Source organism: Globicephala melas, chromosome 6, assembly GCF_963455315.2.
Source record: "Globicephala melas chromosome 6, mGloMel1.2, whole genome shotgun sequence".
NCBI lineage: Eukaryota > Metazoa > Chordata > Mammalia > Artiodactyla > Delphinidae > Globicephala > Globicephala melas.
This window is the reverse complement of record NC_083319.1, coordinates 100,832,213-100,856,284: the sequence shown is the minus strand read 5'-3', so window position 1 is coordinate 100,856,284 and position 24,072 is coordinate 100,832,213. Positions and strand designations below refer to the sequence as shown.

Genomic DNA, 24,072 nt, shown 5'->3' with positions numbered 1-24,072 from the left:
GGGGTTCACCATACTCTTCTCCCTACATTCGCCTGTTTGGAATTTTCCATAATAATTTCAAATTTCTTTTAAAAAAGCAAATTGAACATAAGTCCATAAGCCCTAATGAATGGCCTCTGACAGGTTCCTTCTAAATTCGTCTATGGTTGATAATGGTTAACGAGGGCCCAGTGGGGTGTGTGTGTGTGTGCACATGTGTACGCATGTGAGCACACACAGGTTTCAGAGTAGTGCAAACGTACACAAAAGAATTGGCAGGAGAGCCTGTTAAGCAGATATCCTGTCTCTACCCCCAGATATTCTGGTTTAGTAGGTCTGGGGTGGAACCTGAGAATCACCATGTTTAACATGCTCCCAGGAGACACTGATGCTACTGGTCTGTGTAGCTCTGTTTAAGCGAACAGGAATCCCAGAGCTCAAATGCTCACGTGCCTTCTCGAAGCCTTTGAGAACATGGTACGAATTCTCCTGCTTATTCCGACTGGGGACCAGGAGTTCCCTTGCCCGACCTTCTGTCCCCACCCCCCAACTTTGCTCCGGCCCCTCTGCGCATCCCCTACTGCCACTCCCTGGGACCATGAAACATTACCTTCTGCTGGATTCATTACCGCATCGTGGAGCAGGGTGGCCATACTCCCAGCTATCCCTGCAAAACAAACTCCAGAAAATTACCCTCTGGGACCAGGGGTTCTGAGGAAGTTCCTGGAACTCTGGACCTTGCTTTCTAAGAAGCAAAACTCACTACCAACTCCACCCAGGTGAGCACTGACTCTTAAAACCCTAAAGTGATCATGGAAAATACTGGATAAAAATGAGGAAGGTAACACAGGCACCGTTACTCACATTTCAATACTGCAGAACCTCATTTTCCCTAGGAAAAGGCTAGACCTGCCAACACTGGATGCTACCAGAAAACACACTTGGTGGCTTTTTCCACCACAGAGATTTTAATTCTCTCGCATCTCTGGCCTTTGTCTACAGATTAACCCACTCTGCCCTTACGCTGGGGGCAATGGAAGGGGATATCATGTATACAGCAGAGACGGGGTGGGGGCGGGGAGAGAGAAATCTTTAAGAAAATTCCTTAATAAAATCCAGGCATTTTTTAAAGCAAATGGCCAAGGGCAAAGGGCGTCAGGGAGATCTGCATATGGCAGATTTCCAGGGTGAGTCTGCAAAGTGATGACGTGTCTCAGAAATGGCCGAGCCCATCTGAGGGTCTCCTCTGGCCTGGCTTCAAGAACCAGGAACTTCGAAAGCCAGATTCCAGCCTGGAATTTTGCATTTGGCTCTGGGTTTCCTCCCTCTGTGGGTGACACTGCCCAGTAATTAAGATAACTGCTAAAAGGTGGGAAGAATGAGGGACACAGGCTAAGGCTTCACAAATGCATATCTATCCCCCTCCCTCCCTCCCTCCCACACGCTTAGGATCATCCCCAGAAAGGTCAAAACGCGACCAAAGCACACACCACAGTGAAGCAGTAACAGTGCTGGGTAGAACTTGACATAAACTGGGCTCCGTTCAAAACCGCCTTCAAGGGGCTCAGAGACCAAGGAGCTAAAAAGGCAGTTTCAGCAAAAGGAGGGCCCTGAGGCCACGAACTTGAGGACAGCATCAAGAGTGCAGATCTTGGTGACGGTCCGGACAAATGCAACTAGGGGCCGATTTTGAAAAAGCAAAACCAATGTCTGCAAACCAGCCAGGTTGGAGTCATTATTACCAGGGTTTGCTGATGGGAGGGATGCTTTCTCGTTCTGAGTAGCACAAAAAAGAGAAGGGGTAGAAAGTTGTTGCCAGTCACATCTACCTCTCTGTTGCTGAAAAATAAATTTGTTAAAGTAAGTTCTCCTTATGCCACTAGCCAGAGTCTCGCTCCAAACCCAAACAGAAACCAACAAAAGCCAAACCCACAGGAGGCGAAAATAACCACTTGGCAGGACCCAGTAAGACAAGCCTATAAAACAGTTGCCTGCGGCCAGCTCAGGCCACCCCCCACCCTCCTGGTTCCCTCAAAACAACAAAAGAAAACGATTTCAGCCCTTGCTTGCAGAGAGATGCAACAGACGGAAGAGAACGGGGGCGAAATTCCCCAATCCCCAGAAGCTTAGGTGGGAAAGGTCCTCTGCGCAGGAGCAAATCCTTTGTCAGCCATAAAACTTCTTGACCTTTTAAAGCTTAGTTAGATCTTGACGTTGTAGAGACCTGTTGGGCCAGTTTTTAAATAGTCTCAAAGAAGCTGTCCAGATAACCTTTTTTTTTTTTTTTTTTTTTTTTGGAATCCAGCATTCAAAAGTTTTGTTTCTATTCAGGGTTGTTTGTTTTTTTGTTTCTTTTTTTCTCCCCTAGATCTGATCATTAATGGCTTTTGAATTTTTTTTTTTTTTTAAAAAAAAGCAAAAAGGCAAAACCCACTCAACAATGAAACACCTCTGTCACTGATTCTCCCTGGGCTTCAGAGAGCGAAGGAGGGGAATGAAAAAAAGTGCGTGCGCGTGTGTGTGTGCGTGTGTTTGGGTGTGTGTGCACACACATATCTAGAGTCCTCGATTCATGAGCAAGCGTGGCGGAGATGAGGCATCAGGCTGCTGGGTCACAGGGAGGAGAACCCTGGGGAAGGGTCTGTTGAAGGAGAGACCTTTCTAACTCCAGACAAATGCTTGCAAATACCGTTGGCTAGGTGGCTGTTCCCTTGGTGGTGGAAAACGGCATTTAAAGTCCTTTTCATGTTTTCGTAGCAGGCAAAATACAGGGCGTGGGCCGGCCCCGCGCCCATCATCATCACGTTGAGGCCTCGCAAGGGCCTCCAGAAGCCTTCAGTCCGTATGATTTTCTTGAGGGCTCCGTAGACGCTTGTGTAATGGGCCTTGGGATCTGGATTCAAACTCTGCATTCGTGTCTGGGGGAGGGCGAGAGAAGAAAAGAGTGGGGTTAATGAGGCTGGTCAGGAGCGAGAGGAAGACCCAGGGAGAGAGTGAGAAAATAACAGGCCATTTTTATAGATTCACAGGATTTCTGGGTGAAGAAAACTTTTATTCTTCTCCTTTCTGGAGTAATCCACACACACACACACACACACACACACACACACACACACACACACACACACACACACACACACACACACACACACACACACACACACACACACACACACACACACACACACACACACACACACACACACACACACACACACACACACACGTTCACATGGATTTCACTATGCCCAGCAAAGGCGGTAAAAATGAGGGGCAGGATTTGGAGTAGGAACACCTGCCCGGCCACTGGGAAGCTGTGTGACTTCTGATGAATCCCTTAACCTCTCTGGGCCTCGGGATTTGGCACCAGAGACCAGTTTCCACGGATCGGAGTGGGGGGGATGGTTTCAGGATGATTCAAGCGCATTACATTTCTTGTGCACTTTATTTCTATTATTATTACATTGTAATATATAATGAAATAATTCTACAACTCACCGTAATGCAGAACCAGTGGGAGCCCTGAGCTTGTTTTCCTGTAACTAGACGGTCCCATCTGGGGGTGATGAGACCGCCTCAGCCCCACCTCAGATCATCAGGCATTAGATTCTCATAAGAAGCGCGCAACCTAGGTCCCTCGCATGTGCAGTTCACACATAGGGGTCGTGCTCCTATGAGAATCTAATGCCACTGCTTATCTGACAGGAGGCGGAGCTCAGGCAGTGACGCAAGTGATGGGAAGTGGCTGTAAATACAGATGGAGCTTCACTCACTCACCTGCTGCTCACCTCCTGCTGTGTGGCCCAGGGGGTGGGGACCCCTGAAATAGAAGTATCATTATTATCCAGGGGTTCCCACTCCGGTCCTAAAGTCTTCTGTGCCCTCACTTATCTGAGACCTCTGTGTTGTGGAAGCTCCATTCAGCCCCAACCATAAATCTCCCTGGAATCCTCCATCACCCACCCCCTCATCTCCTCTAAATGCATTTTACGTTTCGTCTATACAAGTTAGCACTGAACTAGATGGTCTTGTTCTTAACTTCTTCCTATGTATAGTCTTGCCCCCTGGAGGCAAAGACCAACTTTCCCCATCTCTGTCATCCCCATCACATTCCCCAGGCACTTGAGTAGGTGTGATGGTGAATCTTATATGCCAACAACCCGGCGAGGCCACGGTACCCATGCTGGCTCCAATTATGGCCAAACACTAGTCTACATGTTGCTGTGAATGCATTTTATAGTTGAGATTACCATTTAAAGTCAGTAGACTGTGAGTAAAGCAGATTACCCTCCGTTGTGTGGGTGTACCTCGTCTAATCAGGTGAAGGCCTGAAGAGAAAAGAAACTAATGTCCCCCAAAGAAGAAAGACTTCTGCCTCCAGTCTTTGGTTGTAACATCAACTCTTCCCTGGGCCTCCAGCTGGCCTGGCCTGAAGATTTTGGACTTGCCAGTCTCCACAATCATGTGAACCAATTTGTCTCTCTCTCTCTCTCTCTCTCTCACACACACACTCACACACACACACATATACACATTATTGGCTCTGTTTCTCTGAAGAGCCCTGACCAGTACAGTAGATAAGAAATATTTGTGGGTAACTGTACCACACTGGCTCAGTCCTGCAAAAGCAGCATTCCCTCCTCCACTCCCCTCCACCCAACACACAGAGTCTAGAGCAGAGGGTCTCCAAACTTCTGTAGGAATATCCTTTTACCTCTAAACAAAATCATAAAGAAACTAATATATAAAATAAAAGAGCTTCTCTGACTGGAAATGGGACAAAAAGTTCTGTCCCCTCCTCTCACTCCTCAAGGCAGAAATCCCCCCGACCAGGAACCCCAGGGCTCAGAGGAACAGCATGAAAACCAAATTAGTGGTGGTTTTATTTTTTGGCCCTGCGGCGCGGCACACGGAATCTTAGTTCCTTGACCAGGGATCGAACCCATGCCTCCTGAACTGGAAACGTGGAGCCTTAACCACTGGACCACCAGGGAAGTCCCAGGACACCTTTAATGCTTTAAAAAAAAAAAAAGTAAAGACTACTTCTGACTATAAAATTGGTCTTTAAGTTCAATTTAGCTTTATTAAATACTACTTTCCCTTCTTTTCTTCTACCACAGACTGGTGAAAATGCCCCCTGACTCAGCCAGAGGAAGCCGCCAGACACCTGGGTCCCACATTCCCAGGGGGGGAATGGACAGGGTCAGTGTCCCTGTACCTTTTTGTTTAAGTGTTTTCTATTCTAACCCGTTTCAAAAGGATTTTAGGCACCTTGATAATAGAGGACACATTATAAGCAAACAAGACCAAAGGAAGAAGTGGGTGAGTGTGCCAACCAGAAGGGTCGCTGACTCATGGCTACAAAACCTGTGCTTTGTTCCTAAGGGCACTGCTGGCCAGAGAAAATAAAGTACACGAAACGCAAAGTGCTCCCTTTGGAAGAGACAAAACTGGTGCTTCAGGGACGGCAGAGGTTCTCTAGCACTACATTCTAATGGATATTTGAAATTGCTCAAGCTTTAGAGCAAATGAAGCTTCATATTTCGCCTGGCTTTCTCTTGTCACTGCCCCCGATAAAAATCAGGAGCCTGATGCAGGAGATGGTACAACCAGGTGGCCGAGAAGGCAAGTTCTGCTCTCAGAACTGATTCCATCACTTACGGTGTGACCCTGGACAAGGCAGGGGTCCTAAGTTTCAGCTTCCTCTTTTGAGAGAAGGAGTGAGAAAATTAAATGTCTGTTACTATCCTTACGGTTAATAACAATAAAGGATTCGTCAAGAGGCTAAGTAATATGGTTCTAGTACCTGGCCTTCCAGACCGTTCTAAGCTCCGTGGAGCAGGGGTTGTGTCTGTCTGAGTCACAGCACATCTCCAATGCCTATTACAGTGTCTAACTCACAGTGGGGGACCAATAAATGTTTGCTGAATGAACGGATACGCAAACACACACACATGCAACTTAGGATACCCACAAGGGTGAAGCCGTACTATGTCCCTTATTCACCTCCCCTAAATATAAGCATGCTTTCCTGTAATGACCTGTCCCTCCCATCACCCTTTATATCTAGAGCTCTCCTTACTGATGAAAAGTTCACATCTGGCTGCATTTCTCAAGCCCAGAGTGTGAGCCTCTGAGCCACAAGAGGACCAGAGGCAGCCTGTCCCTGGGGGCCTAGCTGGGGCCTGTCACTAAGAAGTGGCTCCTGCCAGGCCCATTCCCAGAGGACAGACCCGCCTCGGGGAAGGTCTGCAGCAGCTGCCTGTGCCACCTCCTCCTGGTTTCTGGCCTGGGGTGGCAAGACCAGCCTACGGAGGACAGCCTTCCTCGGTCCCAGCAGCCCCTCGCAAGCAGGGGTGTGGCAGTGCGAGAGAACACACAGGACTGGAGTGAGACCCTGGTTCCTGGCCCTCACTGGCTCTGACAGGGTCAAGTGGCCTTGGTTGTGGCATCTCACCTCTCTGGTCCCCAGTGCCCTCAACCGTAAAGCAAAGGGGAGGATCCAAACAGCGGCTAATTATCAGTCACTTGGGAAATGTCTAAAAATACCTGTCTGGGCACCACCCCAACACATATTGATTTAAAACTTTTTTTTAATTGAAGTATAGCTGATTTACAATGTCATGTTAGTTTCAGGTGTACAGCAAGGTGATTCAGTTCTCTCTCTCTCTCTCTCTCTATATATATATACACACACACATATATGTATATACGTGTATATATATATATTATTTTTCAGATTCTTTTCCCTTACAGGGAAAAGAATTTTATTTTCCCTATTACAAAATATTGGGTATAGTTCCCTGTGTTTTACAGGAGGTCCCTGTTGGTGATCTATTTTATACATGGTAATGTGCACGTTACTCCCAAATTCCTAATTTACCCCACCTTTCCCCTTTGGTAACCATAACTTTGCTATGTCTGTGGGTCGATTACTGTCTTGTAAATAAGTTCACTGGTATCTTTTGTTAAAAATTTTTAGATTTCACATATAAGTGATATCATATGATTATTCGTCTTCCTCTGTCTGGCTTAGTTTTTTTTTTAATTCCCCAGATGACCCTGATCCTCACTCACACTTTCGGAGAACTGCTAAATAAAGGCCCCTTCTAGGGCTTCCCTGGTGGCGCCGTGGTCGAGAGTCCGCCTGCCGATGCAGGGGACACGGGTTCGTGCCTGGGTCCGGGAAGATCCCACATGCCGCGGAGGGGCTGGGCCCGTGAGCCATGGCCACTGAGCCTGCGCGTCCGGAGCCTGTGCTCCGCAACGGGAGAGGCCACAACAGTGAGAGGCCCGAGTACCGCAAAAAAAAAAAAAAAAATTAAAAAGGCCCCTTCTAGGCCCCAACGCTTTCTAAGGACGTTCTTCGCCCGGCCCCGGCAATAATCAACACAGCTTTGGTCGCTTGAGGAGCGGTGAGAGCTGTGTGGGAGGGCGGTGTATGTGGAGAGGCGAAGGTAGGGAGTAGTGGGCGCACGGTGGCAGGGCTTTAGAGCCGGCCGAGCCGGCCAAGCCGACATCGCTGGTCTGCACCATCCCCGCTCTGGGACCTCAAGCAGGTTCCTTAATCTTGGGGTATGGAAAAATCCCCCAGAGAGCTGTTGGCAGACTGTGAGGTAACCTCAGGAAACGCCTGGCTTGGAGTGCAGTCAACGATCATTGTCCCCGCTCCTACCTGCCCCCTATATATGGGAAGGCACGGCGGGCAGGGGGCGGAGGGCACGAGTGGTCTCTGCCTTACACAGCTGCTCATGTCAGCTGGCTCACGGAGACTTACAAGGGAAATTTGGGGTTGAGTTCTCACCTCCCCCCTCTTTATAGGAGGGGTGAGGCAGTTGGAATAAATAAATTTTGAACCAAAACATATCATCCTATGGAAAAGGACAGCTGGACTTCAGTGGACTTCTCTGTTCTCGGGGAGGTGGGCTACCCAGGTGGGCAGGCCATATTCAATGACCCCCGCCCGGAACAGAAGCAAGTGGCCCATGAGCGCCGAGGACCCAGGAAGCCCCCTCTCAGCCCACGTCAACCACCATGGCCAGGCTTGGGGCCAGCGCCTCCTTGGTCCTGCAGCACCTTCATTTCTCCAATCTGCCTGCAGGGGGCACCCACTCGGGGTCGGGAGCCAGGAGACAAGAGGAAATAAACAAGGAAAGTGTGAAGTAAGAGGAGAATGATACGGACTGTCAGAAAGAGCTCAGAAAAGGGGGCAGGACTGACCCATCTGTACCGTTACGTAAGGTCATGAAAGCATCCTCAGAAGGGAGCCTGAGAGAAGCTGAAGGTGGGCAGGTGAGAGCGAGGCTGCAGGGACCAGGGCTGGAGAGGAGATAATCAATAGAGTCTCTTTTTTTTCTTTTTCTGTGACACTGCCCATAAACTGTACAGCTGAGGGCTGGGCATTTTCTATCTACCTGTGGACTAGAGAAGAAGAAAAAGTTAGGGGTGAGTGGGAACCACCCAAGTGTCCATCGATAGATGAATGGACAAGCAGAATGTGGTCCACCCGCACAGTGGAATATTATTCACCTTAAAAGTGAAGGAAATTCTGACTTGTGCTATGACATGGGTGAACCCTGAGGACATGATGCTAAGTGAAATAAGGCAATCACAGAAAGACACATAGTGTATGATTCCACTTATAAGAGGTCCTAGAGACCTCTAATTCATAGAGACAGAAAGCAGAATGATGGTTGCCAGGAGTTGGGGGGGAGCGGATACGGGGAGTTATTGTTTAAAGGGTAGGATTTGGAGTTTGTAAGATGTAGAGTTCTGGGACTTCCCTGGCGGTCCAGTGGTTAAGACTCTGTGCTTCCATTGCAGGGGGCACAATCCCTGGGCCTCGTCAGGGAACTAAAATCCTGCAAGCCACGCGGCCACAAAAAATTTTTTTAATTAAAAAAAAAAAAAGATGTAGAGTTTTGTGGATGGATGGTGGTGACGGTAGCACAACAGTATGAACATACTTAACGCCACTTAACAGGACATTTAAAAATGGTTAAGATGGTACCTTTGATGTTATGTGTATTTTACCACAATTAAAAAAAAAAGGTGTGAGGGTGGAGAGAAGGAAAAAGAAAATGAATGAAGATGCACAGAGAAAAAGCATAAATTAAAATCAAATAAAATAAAAAAACAAGAAAATGGAGACAGAATTTCACCAACTGCCATTCATATCCTGAGTTTCGGTTCCTACCTAGCTGTCCAGCTCTCCTGTTTATAGTAAATTCCCATTCTTTGCACTTTAATTCTCCCCTCTTGGAAATTCATAATGTACATTAATTAGCACAATAAACTCTGGGAAGTCCTTCAGGAAAGCAGACTGTTGAGCTCTGTTTCAAGGCACTTTTTCAAGGTTTGTCTTTGGCAATTGGAAGCCTCGTCTCACTGAATAATCAGTCACACCTTGCAGAACTCACTTGAGAAGACACAGCGGCAGCCAGTGGCACGGACCCTGGAAGCAGGAAGTGCAGAGATCAGCTCTAGGAGTCAGAGGGACCCTCGGAGCAGCCCCTGCAGAGCATGGGCTGCAGGGAACAGCCTGGAAGACTAGGCCTGGTGGGGGGCCGTGCAAGGGACAAATGAGCGGGACAAGCCCCGTGTGGCACGTGACGGAGCCTTTTACTCCACATCAACTCGCATAACTGCCGTTGCTCTCAAAGGGACGGGATGGAGGATAGTGCATGGGCCCCAAGAGCAGGAGACCTGGGTCTCTGGCCTGGTTCTGCCACTCACTGCCTCACCTAAGCAATACCCCCCTACCCCCCCCACCCCCCTCCCCCAGCTTAGAACAGTAATTCTACAGGAGGGATCCAAATTTTAAACCAACTCCATCAAGACCGGAATGGAGGGGTCAAGCCCCTTCCTCAAATTCTCCCCTAAGAAGACAAAACAGGACAAGCCTACCTTGTAGGTCTGTACTCTCTCTTTCTTTTTTTTCTTTTTCTTTTCTTTTTTAACCGCGCCTGCAGTGGAAGCACAGAGTCTCAGCCACTAGACCACCAGGGAAGTCCTGGCCTGTTCTCGCACTGAGAGGGCGGGGAGGGAGTGGAAAATGTGTGTTCCGTCCCAGGTAAGCTCGAAGGATCGTATAACAGGAGCTGCAAGGGCTGGGCAGAGAGCACATCTAGCTTATTAGCACCTGCCTTTTCTGCTGGGAAACTGGAGCCCAGAATGGAAAAGGGACTTGCCCAAGGGCACATGGATAAGCAGTCACGGATCTGGGCCCACCAGAAAGAAGAGGGCAAGCTGAGTCTGGCAGGGAGTCCTCGGACCTCCCCAGGGATCCTGCAGAGGCCAAGCCAGCCTGGCCCCAGCCGCTGTGGCGTCACTTGGCCACTGTCCTCCCACCTGACCTGGACACGGCTGGGGATTCCCAATCTTTCTTTCCGAATTTCTCAAAAATAAAAACCAAGCAATAAGATAAAAAAAAAAACTTCCCATGACAAGTGGCACTTTCAAGACCAGAAAAAGATAGTGTGAAATCTATTCATCCATCCATTCAAATGCATTTGCCACGATCCTCCCCTGAGGCAGGTGTGATGGGGAGGGAGACGGGGAGGGGCGTGCATGGGGCTCCCAGTTCAGGGTATGAATGAACAAACATCACATGGGCAGCCACAGCTCCCACAGAGGGAACAAGGCTGCGCTTCAGAAGGTCGCCCAGGAATCTCGGCTCCAGACTTCCTCCCAGAGAAAGGAAATAAGGTTCAAGCACCGAGAAAGCGCTAGGAAAATGCCAAACAATGTGAGCATCTGCCGCCAGGGGCTGCTTCAGAATTAGAAGTCAGGTTGGCGAGTTGAATTCCCTCCCATCTGCCAACTGCTTCCAAGTAGCACTGACATCACTAAGTCGAACCACAGTAAAACGCCTACGCTGGATGGCAGGGCCTGCCCCCAGCCCCCTCCCTATTTTCCAAGCCCCACAGCCACGCACCCATGGGTGCAAGGCCTCCCTGGCAGCGCGTTTCCACCCGCAGCCCAGCCCTGACACTGTGTGCAGCTGCACTGGGGTCTGTCTGCCGCTCACGCTACAGCTCCCGTGCACAGCCGCCCAGAGGAGAGACAGCCGCCCAAGAACCGGTTCACACGCGGTCCAGGAGGGAGAGGCTTTTTCTGGCACAGTGCTTTGTGGGGAAAGGACTGCCTTCCGGAGCAAAGCCACAGACCTCATCGAGGGCTTGGAAAGCCCTCATCGCACCTTCCAGAAGCCTCAGGAGGGACATACAACAGACGAAGAAACCCGAACCACATCAAGGGAGCCAACGCACAGTAAACCTTTCAGCGCTCCGAGTTCAAAATGGCCAGCATCTTGACTCAGACAGGACTCACGAACTCATGGTGCTCACGACAGGGGATGGACTCCTGGTGGTGCTTCCAACGATCACGCCCTGGCCCTTTGAAAGCACACGCGGAAATCATAAAAAATGAGGCATGAGGACAGCATCTAGCATCACCCCCGCACCACATTAACCAGGAACGGAGCAATGCAGAAAATCCTCTAGGGGAACCATGCCGTTCGCGGCACTCTGAGGCACATCAAAGTGTATTCCCAGGTTCAAAATTCCAAATCGTGTCTTTTTACATCTCCCAAGTTGGCAAAAGTATATCCATAAGGAGAATATACTGTGTCTCTGATTTTTAATCAGAAGGAAAATTTAGGAGCCAGCAAGAGAAAATGAGTCCTCAAAAGCAGTCCTTGCCTCTCCCCATCCGCAAAAAAGGGGGGTCTGTTGGGAGAATGGCTGTACATTGGAGCAGGAAGACGGGTGGTGCACGGGAGGACCAGGCCTTTGCATTCTGAAAGCTCCTGTTGAGAACCCCTATATGAAAGCAGCCAAAGAGCCAGCTCTTGGAGAACCAGGCAGAAAAGGTGAACAGAAAAGAGATGAGAGGGGGGCTTCCCTGGTGGCACAGCGGTTGAGAGTCCGCCTGCCGATGCAGGGGACACGGATTCGTGCCCCGGTCCGGGAAGATCCCACATGCCGCGGAGCGGCTGGGCCCGTGAGCCATGGCCGCCAAGCCTGCCTGTCTGGAGCCTGTGCTCCGCAACGGGAGAGGCCACAACAGTGAGAGGCCCGCGTATGGCAAAAAAAAAAAAGAGAGAAAAGAGAAAGAGATGAGAGGGGTGAGACCACACCTCCAGCTAAATCAGGCCTGTGTCAATGTCCCTGCCTCGCCTACAGAAAGCCCCAGACCTCCCAGGGTTTTCAGGTGGCCCCGATGTTGGGGGAGGGTGGGAGGAAGTGGGTTCACACATGGGAGAGCAAACCTTCAAGCCCGCTCTGCCTTTTCACTTATTTCCCACGGGGTCCAATGTTCACAAAAGTCACATTTGCTCTTCTCATCAGACCAGCCACCGTCAGACGTTCCTGATTACCTGCTGCCTCGGTGGTGCTGGGCCTGGACTGCAAAGGATCCCTGCCATCTGTCATTCATGCTCTCCGGATGCAACCCTGAAACCTTCAGGCCCATTAAGGGTGTGCTTAGGGGGCATTGCTATTTCTAGGGACAAAAGGACTAAGTGATGACATCACTTATATGTGGAATCTAAGAAATAGTACAAGTGAATTTATTTGCAAAACAGAAACTGACTCACAGACACAGAAAACAAACTTATGGTTACCAAAGGGGAAAGGGGAAAAGAGGGATAAATAGCAGTATGGGATTAACAGATACACACTACTATATATCAAATAGATAAACAACAAGGACCCACTGTATAGCACAGGGAACTATATTCAATATCTTGTAATAACCTATATAATGGAAAAGAATCTGAAAAAATATATATATATTGCTGTACACCTGAAACTAACACAATATTGTAAATCAACTATACTTCAATTTTTTTTTTTTTTTTTAAAAAGGACTAAGTGAAGAGCTTCCACGATGCAGTCAGTAGAAAACACATATTCCACCAAGACAACCCAAACCAAGTTCCTCAGCCTCCCAGGGAAAAAGCCACAGCACCAAACACCGCTTCTCCTGGGAACGGGCCACAGACCCCAGAGCATATCCAACCCAGAAAGGGTGGCAGAAAAGGGCCATTTGAGCTGCACCTGGAAAGGGGGATGGTATTTCAACTGGCAAGAAATGGAGCTGTCATTACAGTCCCTTCCACACTATTTGCCTTTTTGACTAGGTGCACGTGTGACTTTGACTGAAAAAAAAAGCAAACAGAGCATCGAAAGGAAGAGAACATTCGGGCTGAGGGGGATGTGAATGTGCTGGTGGTTCTGGGAAACGGAGGTTCTGGCTGGAGGGCGTATGTGCAGGGGATGCAGCAGTAAGGTGTGCATGGAGAGGGAGGGCGGCTGAACTCCAGAAGGCTCTGTCTGAATAGGTTGCTAAGGTGTTTGGAATTTACTTTACAGTCAAGTGTTCTCTGTGGTTACGCCCCGCACTTGACAAAGCAGCTACAAAGAGCAGCACGGTAAGCAAGAAGGCTGGGATCTCCTGCATCTGGGAGGAGGGACCAGGCCTGTGCAACAGAAGCCCTCCCCATGGGGTCCCATTACGGGCCAGCAGCTGGCTCCCAAGCTGCAAGGTCACTGTAACAGCACAACCACGGAGTCTGCCTTCCCACCCACAGGCAGCAGCTCACAGCCTCCTCGCCTGTGGCTCCAAGGATGCCATTCCCACATTGCTTCATCATAGGAGCCAAACCTGCTCACTCCTCCCCTTCTCTAGAAAATTCTATAGCAGGAGGGAGGGATGAAAGAATCCACCTGGCTCAGGCCCCAGGTACCTAGGACACACTCAGAGTACCTAGTTGGTGGCCCGCCCAAAGGATTAAATGATCTCTGCTCTACAGGTGGGCAAATTCCCAAGATTCCAGGTAACAGGGTTGGAATTTCATGGGTGGGATTGGAGACCTCACTGGGAGACAGAGAGGGCGGGAGAGCACTGGGTGGAGGGGAAGCCTGGACCACTGGTCACTCTGACCCACCTTGCTTGGCTCCAGTAAGACGAGCCAGGGCTGGACTCCTATGTTCAAGTCCCACATCTAGCATGAAGGACTATGTGGCCTTAGGCAAACTGCCTTACTTCTCTGAGTCCCAATGCCAATACCCACAAAATAAATATAATAAATAAATAGGGCTTCCCTGGTGGTGCAGTGGTTGAGAGTCCGCCTGCCGATGCAGGGGACAAGGGTTCGTGCCCCGGTCCGGGAAGATCCCACATGCCGCGGAGCGGCTGGGCCCGTGAGCCATGGCCGCTGAGCCTGCGCGTCCGGAGCCTGTGCTCCGCAATGGGAGAGGCCACAACAGTGAGAGGCCCGCATACCGCAAAATAATAATAATAATAAATATAAATATAATAAAATATTTATAATAATAATGTATTATATATAATATAATAAATAAAATAATTATAGTAAAGTTAGATATCAGCTAACTATCCCCGTTTTACAAACAAGGAAACTGAGGCACAGGGGGATAAGCGACTTGCCCCAAGGTCACAGAGTACAGACAGGACCGGAAGCCACACGGTCTGGCTCCAGGACTGCACCATTAGCCTGCACCAGGCTACAGGACCTCTCATGGAAAGGTAGACTGGAAGGGTCACCTATGACTTCCAGCTTCTCCCTGGTCTCTGATGTGCCCTGCTTCTATGACTGTGCTAAGTCACGCGTACACCACCTCACGTGCCGGACCTTTTAAAGAGGGAGTAGCCCTGATGCGTCAAAGTCACCTAAATCCTTGCTGCTTAAGTCCATGCAGGTCCTGGGGAGGGGGGCGGGGGTGTCTATGTCCAGGTGGTACTTAGAGTCAGTCATGGAGACCCGTCCCCTGGAGGTCACACAGCATCACTGTTTCCCAACTCTGGCTGTCAGCCTGGACACTGGGCTCACACAGAGCTGGGTAATAGAACCCGGTTCAATACCAACCCACCTCCGTCCTGGAAAGGAGCTCGCCCACCCAGGTGGGCAGGAAGGGCATCCTGACCCACGAACACCCCCGGCACTCTATCAGTATGCAAAAGCTGAGACTGAATACGCCCATGGTCAGGCTGCTTTCAATGAAGAATTTCACTCACCTGGCCTCCCCGGGGCCTCCCCTGACTCAGCAGCTTTGTCTATGTCACTGGCTTAAAAACACCCCACCTACAAGTAAGGAAAAGGCGTCAGAGGCAGCACTGGAGAAACACCTCACTCTCCAAAGTGTTCTGTTTTCCTGGCATCTGGGGAAACTCGCTGAAGCATTACAGAACCGCACTGAAGAGCAGGCTTAATACGAGGGTCCACGTGGAAGCGCCCAGGGAACACACGAGGTCCCCCACCCCGGAGCACCAGCGCATCTCCTGCATGCAGGAGAAGCAGAGTCCGGACAGCCCTGCTACCTACTTCAGCCCCCCCAAGCTCCAGCAACATCTGTTTTGTTTTGCATGGGGTGGAGGGGCTCCTCCCTCTGGGCTTCTGTTTGATGTCAGAGTTTTCCCACCCATCCAGCCCTCCCCCAATTCTGCTTGGCTGACGAGGAAACGGTTGGATGACTTGCCCAAGCTCCCAGAGTTAAGTCGCCACTGCACTAAGACTGGACAGCACTCCGACTCCCGGACCCCGCCCACTTGACCATCCTTCAACAGTACTTTGCTAAAAATCCCAATCATGGAATCTCAAAGAAACCTCGTTCGATCACCCACCCACCCAATGCTCAGACCGTTCCTGGGGTTTGAAGTTCATCCATTCACTCCACCATCACATACTGAGCTCCTACAACATGCCAGACGCCATTATTAGGACCTGGGGACACAGAGATGGCCCCGTCCTCAACCACGTCACTATTTTTGAGCTGTACACATTAAGTTACTAAAATTCTCTGCCCTTCAGTTCCCTCATCAGTGAAAACCCCAACCTCACGTGCTTCCTGCGATGAATAACTGAGAAAACACGAGCACATCGACCACCTAGCACCGTAGAGGAGGTAGTAAATGTTAGCATCACTGCAACTTTTTGTAGAAGGGCTCCAGCGAGTATGATCCCTAAACTACCACCTGTGTTAATACAAATGGCTTTGAAATATCATTAAGAACTACCACCAAAACTAGCTTAATCTTGCCTAGAAGGTGAGGGTATTTTTCCCTGCTTGCTCATAAATGGCTGTTTGGCACAAAGGATCTCATTACAGGTTTGAACGGAATCATTAGACTACAGAATAGGATAGGCCATAAACCACACAACAGAGCTCAGGGTCCTGGAAGGAAGCCACCAGCCACAGGGCACTGGGGACTCCAGGCCACAATTCCTACAATCTCATAATAAAGGGACAGGAATGGAAGCCCTACTCCAATCCCCTCTGACCAGAAAGAGGCTGGACAAACCTGGAGCAGCCCTCCAGTTTCCAGTGGAGTCCAGACCCACGACAGTCAGCTGAACAGGCTCTGGGGCCTCACCTGACGTAAATCCCAGCTCTGCTGCTTCCTCTCTTGCACCTTTGCTCCTTTGCACCTTCCGCGAATTACTGAATCTCTCCCAGATGCTTCCCTACCAGAAGCGTCCAGCTGCTGGTGCTTCTATTAATCCTTTTTATGGGGGTGAGGGGGAGATAAACAGCAAATTCCTAGGAAGATGTCATGTCACTTTTATTCTAATTCCTTCATAAGATGCTCATTTCCTTGGGGAGGATGCCCCCGGGATCCACCCTGGTTGGAAGCAAGGCCCCCGCAATCACTGCATATTTGGACTAGACGACCTGACTGATTGTCAGGACTGCCCAGCAGCCCTTTAGTTCGCTGACCCTCCGAACAGAAGAGAAACTGAGGCCCAGGGAGGTGAGGGATCTGCACAAAACAGCCCCTAAGGGTCTCCATCCCTCCCACCCACCCCGCTTGCACAGTCACCTTTCTCTGCTCCCCATTTCTAAATGAATGGAACCGGCTGCTCACATGATTCCTGATTATGTAACAATCAGGGGAGCTAGAGGTGGGGGAAAATCTAGTGTCAATTTACACTGGTGCAAAGGGTCCAGAGGAAAGCGCTGCAGGAAGTTCACTAAGGGCTCAGGGCAGTTCTGGAGACTTTACCTGGTGCTTAAGTCCAGGGCTAGGGCCAGGCAGAGCCCTTAAGTGCCAAGGTTCCCTGAAACGGCTGATTGGAACCCACTCCCGTGCAGTCACCACAGTGGTAGTGAAGGCCCTCCCCAGCTCTCAGGGACCCACCACCCTCGGAACTGCAGGGAGGCAGCCAGCTGGGGCCAAACTGAGCTACAGGCCCGGGCACAGGGCGCCCTGCTTGGGGTCTGCTCCCTCTGCCGCGTTCCACCTGTGGGTGTGGGCCGGCTCTCAGGTCCCTCGGATTCTGGGGATAAATCCAAGTGTGTCTCACTTTCCCGAACGGGGGATCTGGGGGATCCCCCCCAAGACGTGCAACTAAACGTGAGCATGACAGAACAGAGAGAGCCCTGTTCCAAGCGTCACAAGACCTCAACTCCCATCCAGCCTGGCTACCAAATCCCTGAGGAACTCCTAGCAATCGGTTCGCCTAGCTGGGCATCAACATGAATTTCCACCAGCGGGTAAACCGAGAGGTGGAAGATTTCCTGCGTTTTGTTCACCCATCTATTACAATTGCAAATATTTGTCCAATGGATAAATGGAGTTAATAGATTATCTCTAAGGAGGTCCTTTTTGGCCTCTAACATTCTAAATCTATAAAGCCAATAAAGAGTCTTTTAAAAAACAAAACGTGTGGGAGGGGAGTGTTTTATCTGGGGGGGGGGGAGGTAAATCTACATTACTAAACCTTAGGACTACCCGCAGCTTAAAAACACCTGTATTAAAAAAAAAAAAAAAAGGATTCCAGCAGAGGTTAGAACCCTTGTGTGTAGCTGGTGTGCGTGTAAAATGGTGCAGCCCCTACGGAAAACAGTATGGAAGTTCCAAAAAAAATTTTAAATAGAATCATTACACGATCCAGCAATCCCACTGCTGGGTATACATCCAAAAGAATTGAAAGCAGAGTCCCAAAGAGATATCTGTACACCCACGTTCACAGCAGCATTCGTCACAATAGCCAAGGGGTGGAAGCAACCCAAGTGTCCATCCACAGATGAATGAATAAACAAAAGGTGCCATTATCCATGCAACGGAATATTATTCAGCCTCAACAAGGACGGAAATTCTGACACATGCCACAACACGGACGAACCTTGAAGACATCAAGCTAAGTGAAATAAGCCGATCACAAAAAGACAAATACTGGGGGCTTCCCTGGTGGCTCAGTGGTTGAGAGTCCGCCTGCCGATGCACGGGACGCGGGTTCGTGCCCCGGTCCGGGAAGATCCCACATGCCGCCGAGTGGCTGGGCCCGTGCGCCATGGCCGCTGAGCCTGCGCGTCCGGAGCTTGTGCTCCGCAACGGGAGAGGCCGCAACGGTGAGAGGCCCGCGTACCGCAAAAAAAAAAAAAAAAAAAAGACAAATACTGTATGATTCCACTTACATGAGGTAACTGAAATAGTCAAATGCAAAGTGACAGAAAGTAGAATGGTGGTTGCTAGGGGACTGGGGACAATGGGGAGATGCTGTTTAATGGGGACAGAGTTTCAGTTTGCAAAGATGAGAAAAGTTCTGGAGATGGATGGTGGTGACGGTTGTATTATACAATAAATGTCGATATACCACACTACTGAACTGTACTCTGAAAAAAGGGTAAGATGGCGAGTTTTATGTTATGTGTATTTTAACCACAATTCTTAAACAATCCTCAATCTAATCGACAGCTCACTCCGTATGCATTTCTGAAATCACAGTCTGAAATCCTGTCACAATCCAATGGTTCCCTGAGGTTTCTTTGCACAGCTGGGAGAGCAATTTTTGTTTTTCTTGTCTGTTTTTGGCGAAGGCGACCAGAGGCTCAAATGCAGAGCATAATCGCCTGGACACAGCAACATCCCTGGCTCCAAGGCCTGCCTTGGAAGGGAGTACCTGGAAGTTCAGCCCAGGGGCTCTTGGACGGAAGGCAAAGCTTTGACGTAAGGCAGAAAGGCTTAAGATGCAGAGCTGGGATGCTCGCCCTTTTCCACATGCTGGCCCCCCGCCCCAGTGATGCAGTGTGTCCCTGTCTAATACACCCTTGGCCTGTGTCAGCCCAAAAGATATCATGCCAGGAAGATATCATACCCCACCTGCTCAGGCATGGAGGTAGCTGTCAAAAACCAGCCAAACGTTTGTATGTGAGAGACTGGGTGATGATGCCGGTGTTTCCAAGGCCCTACCTTGCCATCAGAGCCAGGGAGCTGTGGGTGACAGCCCTCCTGGATCCACCCTGGACAGGCTCAGGGAGCCAGGCACCTCGCGAGTCCCGTGCACGGTTCCCAAGCCAAGTGCGGTCCTGCCAGCTTCTGCAAGACTGGCTTCCACGCCCGCCAGAGAAGCCATACCTTCTAAAGCAAGCCCCACTATGAGCCTGTTATCCACAGGAAAAAAAGCCTTTTCAAAGCTGCCCTGTCACCAGCCTTCTCTTGCTCATTCCTCTACTTATAATTATATCAGGTGATGCGTCTGCATGCCTGTCTCCCATTAAAGTCTGACAGAAACACGAAGGAAGGGGCAGCCTCATCTGTTGTGATCTCAGCACCCCAGCACTGTGCTTCGACACTCCGTAACGATAGTCAAGGACTCAGAGGTACGCTGCATTTCATCCACAGACGTACACAAAGCAGGCACGTTAAGCCCCAGATATACTCTCCTCCCCAAACAGCTATCTATCTGCTTACTGAGGATCTATGTCCCACAGCGTGACGCATCTCACATTTGCTGGGATCTAACACACAGGATAAGAGCCCAGGATATAAGCCCTAGGAGAGCCAGGCTCCAGAGTTCAGGGAACACTAGAGGGCTAAGCATGGGCCCTGGGTAAATGTCCCAGATGTTCCCGAAGCCAGATTTCCCACAAATGCTGCTGTCAGATCATCTCCAAAATGCTGGGTGATTTACGTGTAGGCGGGGCCAGGCCACAGCTGGAGGGGATGTTCTTCTGCTCCCTTCATATACCAGACAATAACAGAGAAAGATGACAAAACACCAGAAACACCAGGCTCGATGTTCTAAGGGTCTCAGGGGAAAGACACCAAAGGTAGCATCCTGAAGACTCGCCTCTCAGCCTCCAAAATCCACTTGCACGTATAATACGACTTTTTGCACGTATAAATTATTTCCTAAGTTTTGGGGGAGCTATTTGTAAGTTTCCCTGGATGCCTAAGAGAATGGCAGAAACCTTCAATCCTGGGTGAGATTTCATGCCGTTGAAAACCCTCATCCTGGAAACAGAGCTCCAGTGTATGATTTAAACCAAAGTCAACTGATGAGAAGGGTTTCCAGGGGGAGAGAAGCAGATGGGTGCCGGGGATGAGAGTGAGGGGCCAGACCGCAGGAGTCTCACATTGGTAAAACTGGGTCATTCGACCAACAAATTCTCCCTACGACATAAACAGGGCGCTGCTAGGGGGTGCTGGGGATGATGGGGCAGGCAGCAAGTCCTTGCCTTCAAGGAGGTTAGAGTCTAGTAGGCGAGGGGAAGAGCAAACCAAAACTCATACAAATAGGGACTTCCCTGGTGGTCCAGCGGTGAAAATTCCGCGCTTCCAACGCAGGGGGCCCGGGTTCGATCCCTGATCAGGGAACTAGATCTCGCATGCTGCAACTAAGAGCCCACATGTCGCAACTAAAGATCCTGCATGTTGCAACTAAAAAACAAAAAAAAGCTCCCGCACGCCTCAGTGAAGATCCCACGAAGATCCCATGTGTTGCAACTAAAGACCCGGTGCAGCCAAATAAATAAATATATAAGTTTTTTTTTTTAAGTCATACAAATAAAAACTTTCAAACTCTAAATGTCCTGAAGCAAGGGAGAAGGTGAAGGTGCTGAGACAGTAAAGGCAGGGATCCTAGTTTAGATTTGGGGCGGGGTTCTGGAAGTGACTTCGAAGCAGGGACCGGAAGCCTGGGGGGAGCCATGCAGGTGAAGCATGGGAGAAGGGGACCACCTGGGGGCACGGGTAGTGGCAGGTGGGATGTGAACAGAGGCCCCAAGAAAGGTGTTGTCATTGCAGCCAGCTGGGTACTAGGAGCACAGCACAGAGCCCAAGTGGAGCCCTGAAAAGAGGACAGTCCTTTGACCCTCCATGGGATGTTTCAGTCTCTTTGGTCCCGACCTCACAAGCCGTGAGGAGTGATGGGGTTCCCATCACCGTGCGGGGAATGGCTGCGGCAAGCCTCTCAATGTGGCAATGCTGGGTGACCGTGGCCATGCCGGCTGACCCCTCGATGACTCAGCTTCCTGGTAGTGAGCTCATGAAAGGTCCTCGGCAGGAAGGACTCAGAGAGCTATAAACAGAGCCTTCCAGAAGCATCTGCTACAAGGCTCTCCTTGCTTCTAGGGTGGGGCTGTGGCCATTCAGCATTTCTGGAATAGTGTGAATGAATCGTTTGCAGTCTTTCAGTGCTGCAGTTGGAGGTTTCAAGTAATTTAAATAAATGATCATTTCTCGGCAGGTACTCTGGGAAACAGGGGCCCCAAATGGTAGTTGGGCATCTAGCTCTTTTCCTCCTTGGGCATTCTAGCCCTGGGAGAATTCCAGAGCTGGGGGCCGTGGGCAGGGGTGGTCTTCCTAGTTTCCTCCTTCAAGCAGAAGTGCTTGCAAGTCTATATGTTACATTCCAAGTCAAAAGACAGTGCCCAGAGTTATACAGCCCATGCAAATAAGGAGTGGAAATTTTAGAACGGGAAGCTTCCTAAGAAACCATATAGTTTTAGTTCCATCTTGCCATTCCACAGATGAAGAAACTGAGACTCAGATTAAGTGACGTGTTTTCCCAGGGTCACTCAGTTGGTGGGCTTTTGGTCATCAGGAGCTAATTGTAACTCACCCTAAAATGGAAATTAAACGTTCTGTGTGTGTATCCAGAGAAAGAATCCGTTTCGCCTTGATTCTCCTCATATCATCCCCCTGCCCTCCACGTTCAAGTTCTGGGCTGACAAAGCTTCTTCCTGTCCCTTAAACTCAGAGAGGATCAGAAATCTGTTTCCAACTTAAAAGCAACTTCTAGTAAAAGCCCAGCTTTGTAGTTAACTTTCATTTTTTAGGGTCTGAAAGAGAATTTCAGAAACTTTCTTGTGATTAGATTATCAGAAAATTCAAAAGAACCTTGGAAGAGACATTCACGGGAAGGTTAAAATGAGAATTCTTACCCCAGGTCAGGGGAAGCACCACTGTCCGGCCCAATCTCAGGAGCCTGTGGAGGGAACAGTGCTAATTCCAAGGATAAACAGAACCACCTAAAACTGTACCCACACAGACCCCATTGTGACAAACTGCAGTGTTAACTCCTTCTCTACCTCCTTCTGAAACTTGAAAGACTTTTTTGGAGGCAAAGAAGGAACTAGGAGTCACTCTAACTTGTCCATGTATTCCTCATTGTTATTCTATTGTTTTTACAATGAAAAGTCATTTCTAAAGCTGATTTAAATCATCTTGCTTTATGTATTTTTTTTTTTTTTTTTTTTGCTGTACGCGGGCCTCTCATTCTTGTGGCCTCTCCCGTTGCGGAGCACAGGCTCCGGACGCGCAGGCTCAGCGGCCATGGCTCACGGGCCCAGCCGCTCCGCGGCACGTGGGATCTTCCCAGACCGGGGCACGAACCCGTGTCCCTTGCATCGGCAGGCGGACTCTCAACCACTGCGCCACCAGGGTAGCCCTTGCTTTATGTATTTAAAAAAATTGAACTATAGTTGATTTACAACTTTGTGTTAGTTTCAGGTGTACAGCAAAGTGATTCAGATAGATACACCCCCCCCACACACACACACCCCCACACACAATTCTTTTTCAGATTCTTTTCCATTATAGGTTATTACAAGATATTGAATATAGTTCCCTGTGCTATACAGTAGGTCCTTGTTGTTTATCTGTTTTATATACAGCAGTGTGCAGCTGTTAATCCCAAACTCCTAATTTATCCCTCCCCCACCCCCTTTCCCCTTTGGTAACTGTAAATCTGCTTTCTACGTCTATGAGTCTGTTTCTGTTTTGTAAATAAGTTCATTTGTGTTATTTTTTTAGATTCCACATGTAAGTGACATCATATGATATATGTCTTTCTCTGTCCGAGTTAATGATGGGGATATTCTCAGTACTCTAAGGACTAACTATAAATCTTTAGTCATTTTTGAAATAAATTTAACGCTTCACGTTTCCTGGCATAAATACACGTTCATTAATTCAATGATTGCCTGAGAAGCCAAGATTTAAGGAAAAACAATTTTTAGTGTAAAAAGAGAACTCTCTAGTCTCTCTTTCATATTTTAGATTTTTAACCCTTTCACTGACAACTCCTATCCCAACGGGGCATTTTCTATGGCGTAACGTCCACCAGATCAATCCTTTGCTTCTATCCCGACTGTTTCTCCTGGAGAACAGCTCAGCATTGTCTATCGACACTGAAAAAGGCCCACACACGTCCTCCTTCAAAACACCCAGAAGATTTAGTAACAAAGACCTCCTGTGCCACGGGAATCCGCAGACACAGAAAGGGAGGGCTGGCCTTGGGGTCGGCTGGCTCTTGCCCATGTCACTGGACCAGTGTTTTGGAGAAGCAGGACTCAGATTTTAGAAGCTGTGAGATCCAGGAGCTTCTGTCTAAACCTGGACTAGTACAGGCACCAGGAGGAAAAGCCTCAAGAGTCCAGCTTCCAGCCTTTATCAGAATCACTGGAGGTTGATGGATAAGCCCCAGGAACTGAACCCTCTGCATTTATAGGAGGACCCACCGGAGAGAGAAGGGCTCAAAGGAAAGAGAGGGCAGGAGATAAATGTCCAGCTATTCAGCTGCCTTTAAATTAAGAGTGACAAGGAGGGCTTCCCTGGTGGCGCAGTGGTTGAGAGTCCGCCTGTCAATGCAGGGGACACGGGTTCGTGCCCCGGTCCGGGAAGATGCCGCAGAGCGTCTAGGCCCGTGAGCCATGGCCGCTGAGCCTGCGCGTCTGGAGCCTGTGCTCCGCAACGGGAGAGGTCACAACAGTGAGAGGCCCGCGTACCGCAAAAAAAAAAAAAAAAAAAAAAAAAAAGTGACAAGGAATGAGATAGGAATCT

General features: G+C 49.4%; 1 protein-coding gene across 3 annotated transcripts in view; it reads right to left on the bottom strand.

Annotated features, from left to right (window-relative positions):
- The window catches only part of SLC25A37 (solute carrier family 25 member 37), a 43,742-nt gene that overhangs the window by 5,009 nt on the left and 14,661 nt on the right, over positions 1–24,072 (bottom strand). The window contains exons 2-4 of one of the 3 annotated variants that reach the window (XM_030879039.2): positions 15,022–15,088; positions 2,669–2,897; positions 590–646 (exon numbers count right to left, since the gene is read on the bottom strand). In XM_030879039.2, the coding sequence (XP_030734899.1) occupies positions 590–646; positions 2,669–2,891 (280 nt within the window). In that variant the 5' untranslated portion in view covers positions 2,892–2,897; positions 15,022–15,088. Of the gene's footprint in view, positions 1–589; positions 647–1,469; positions 2,585–2,668; positions 2,898–15,021; positions 15,089–24,072 lie in introns of those variants that run through there. The other 2 variants (XM_030879037.2, XM_030879042.2) reach the window with 2 other exon arrangements.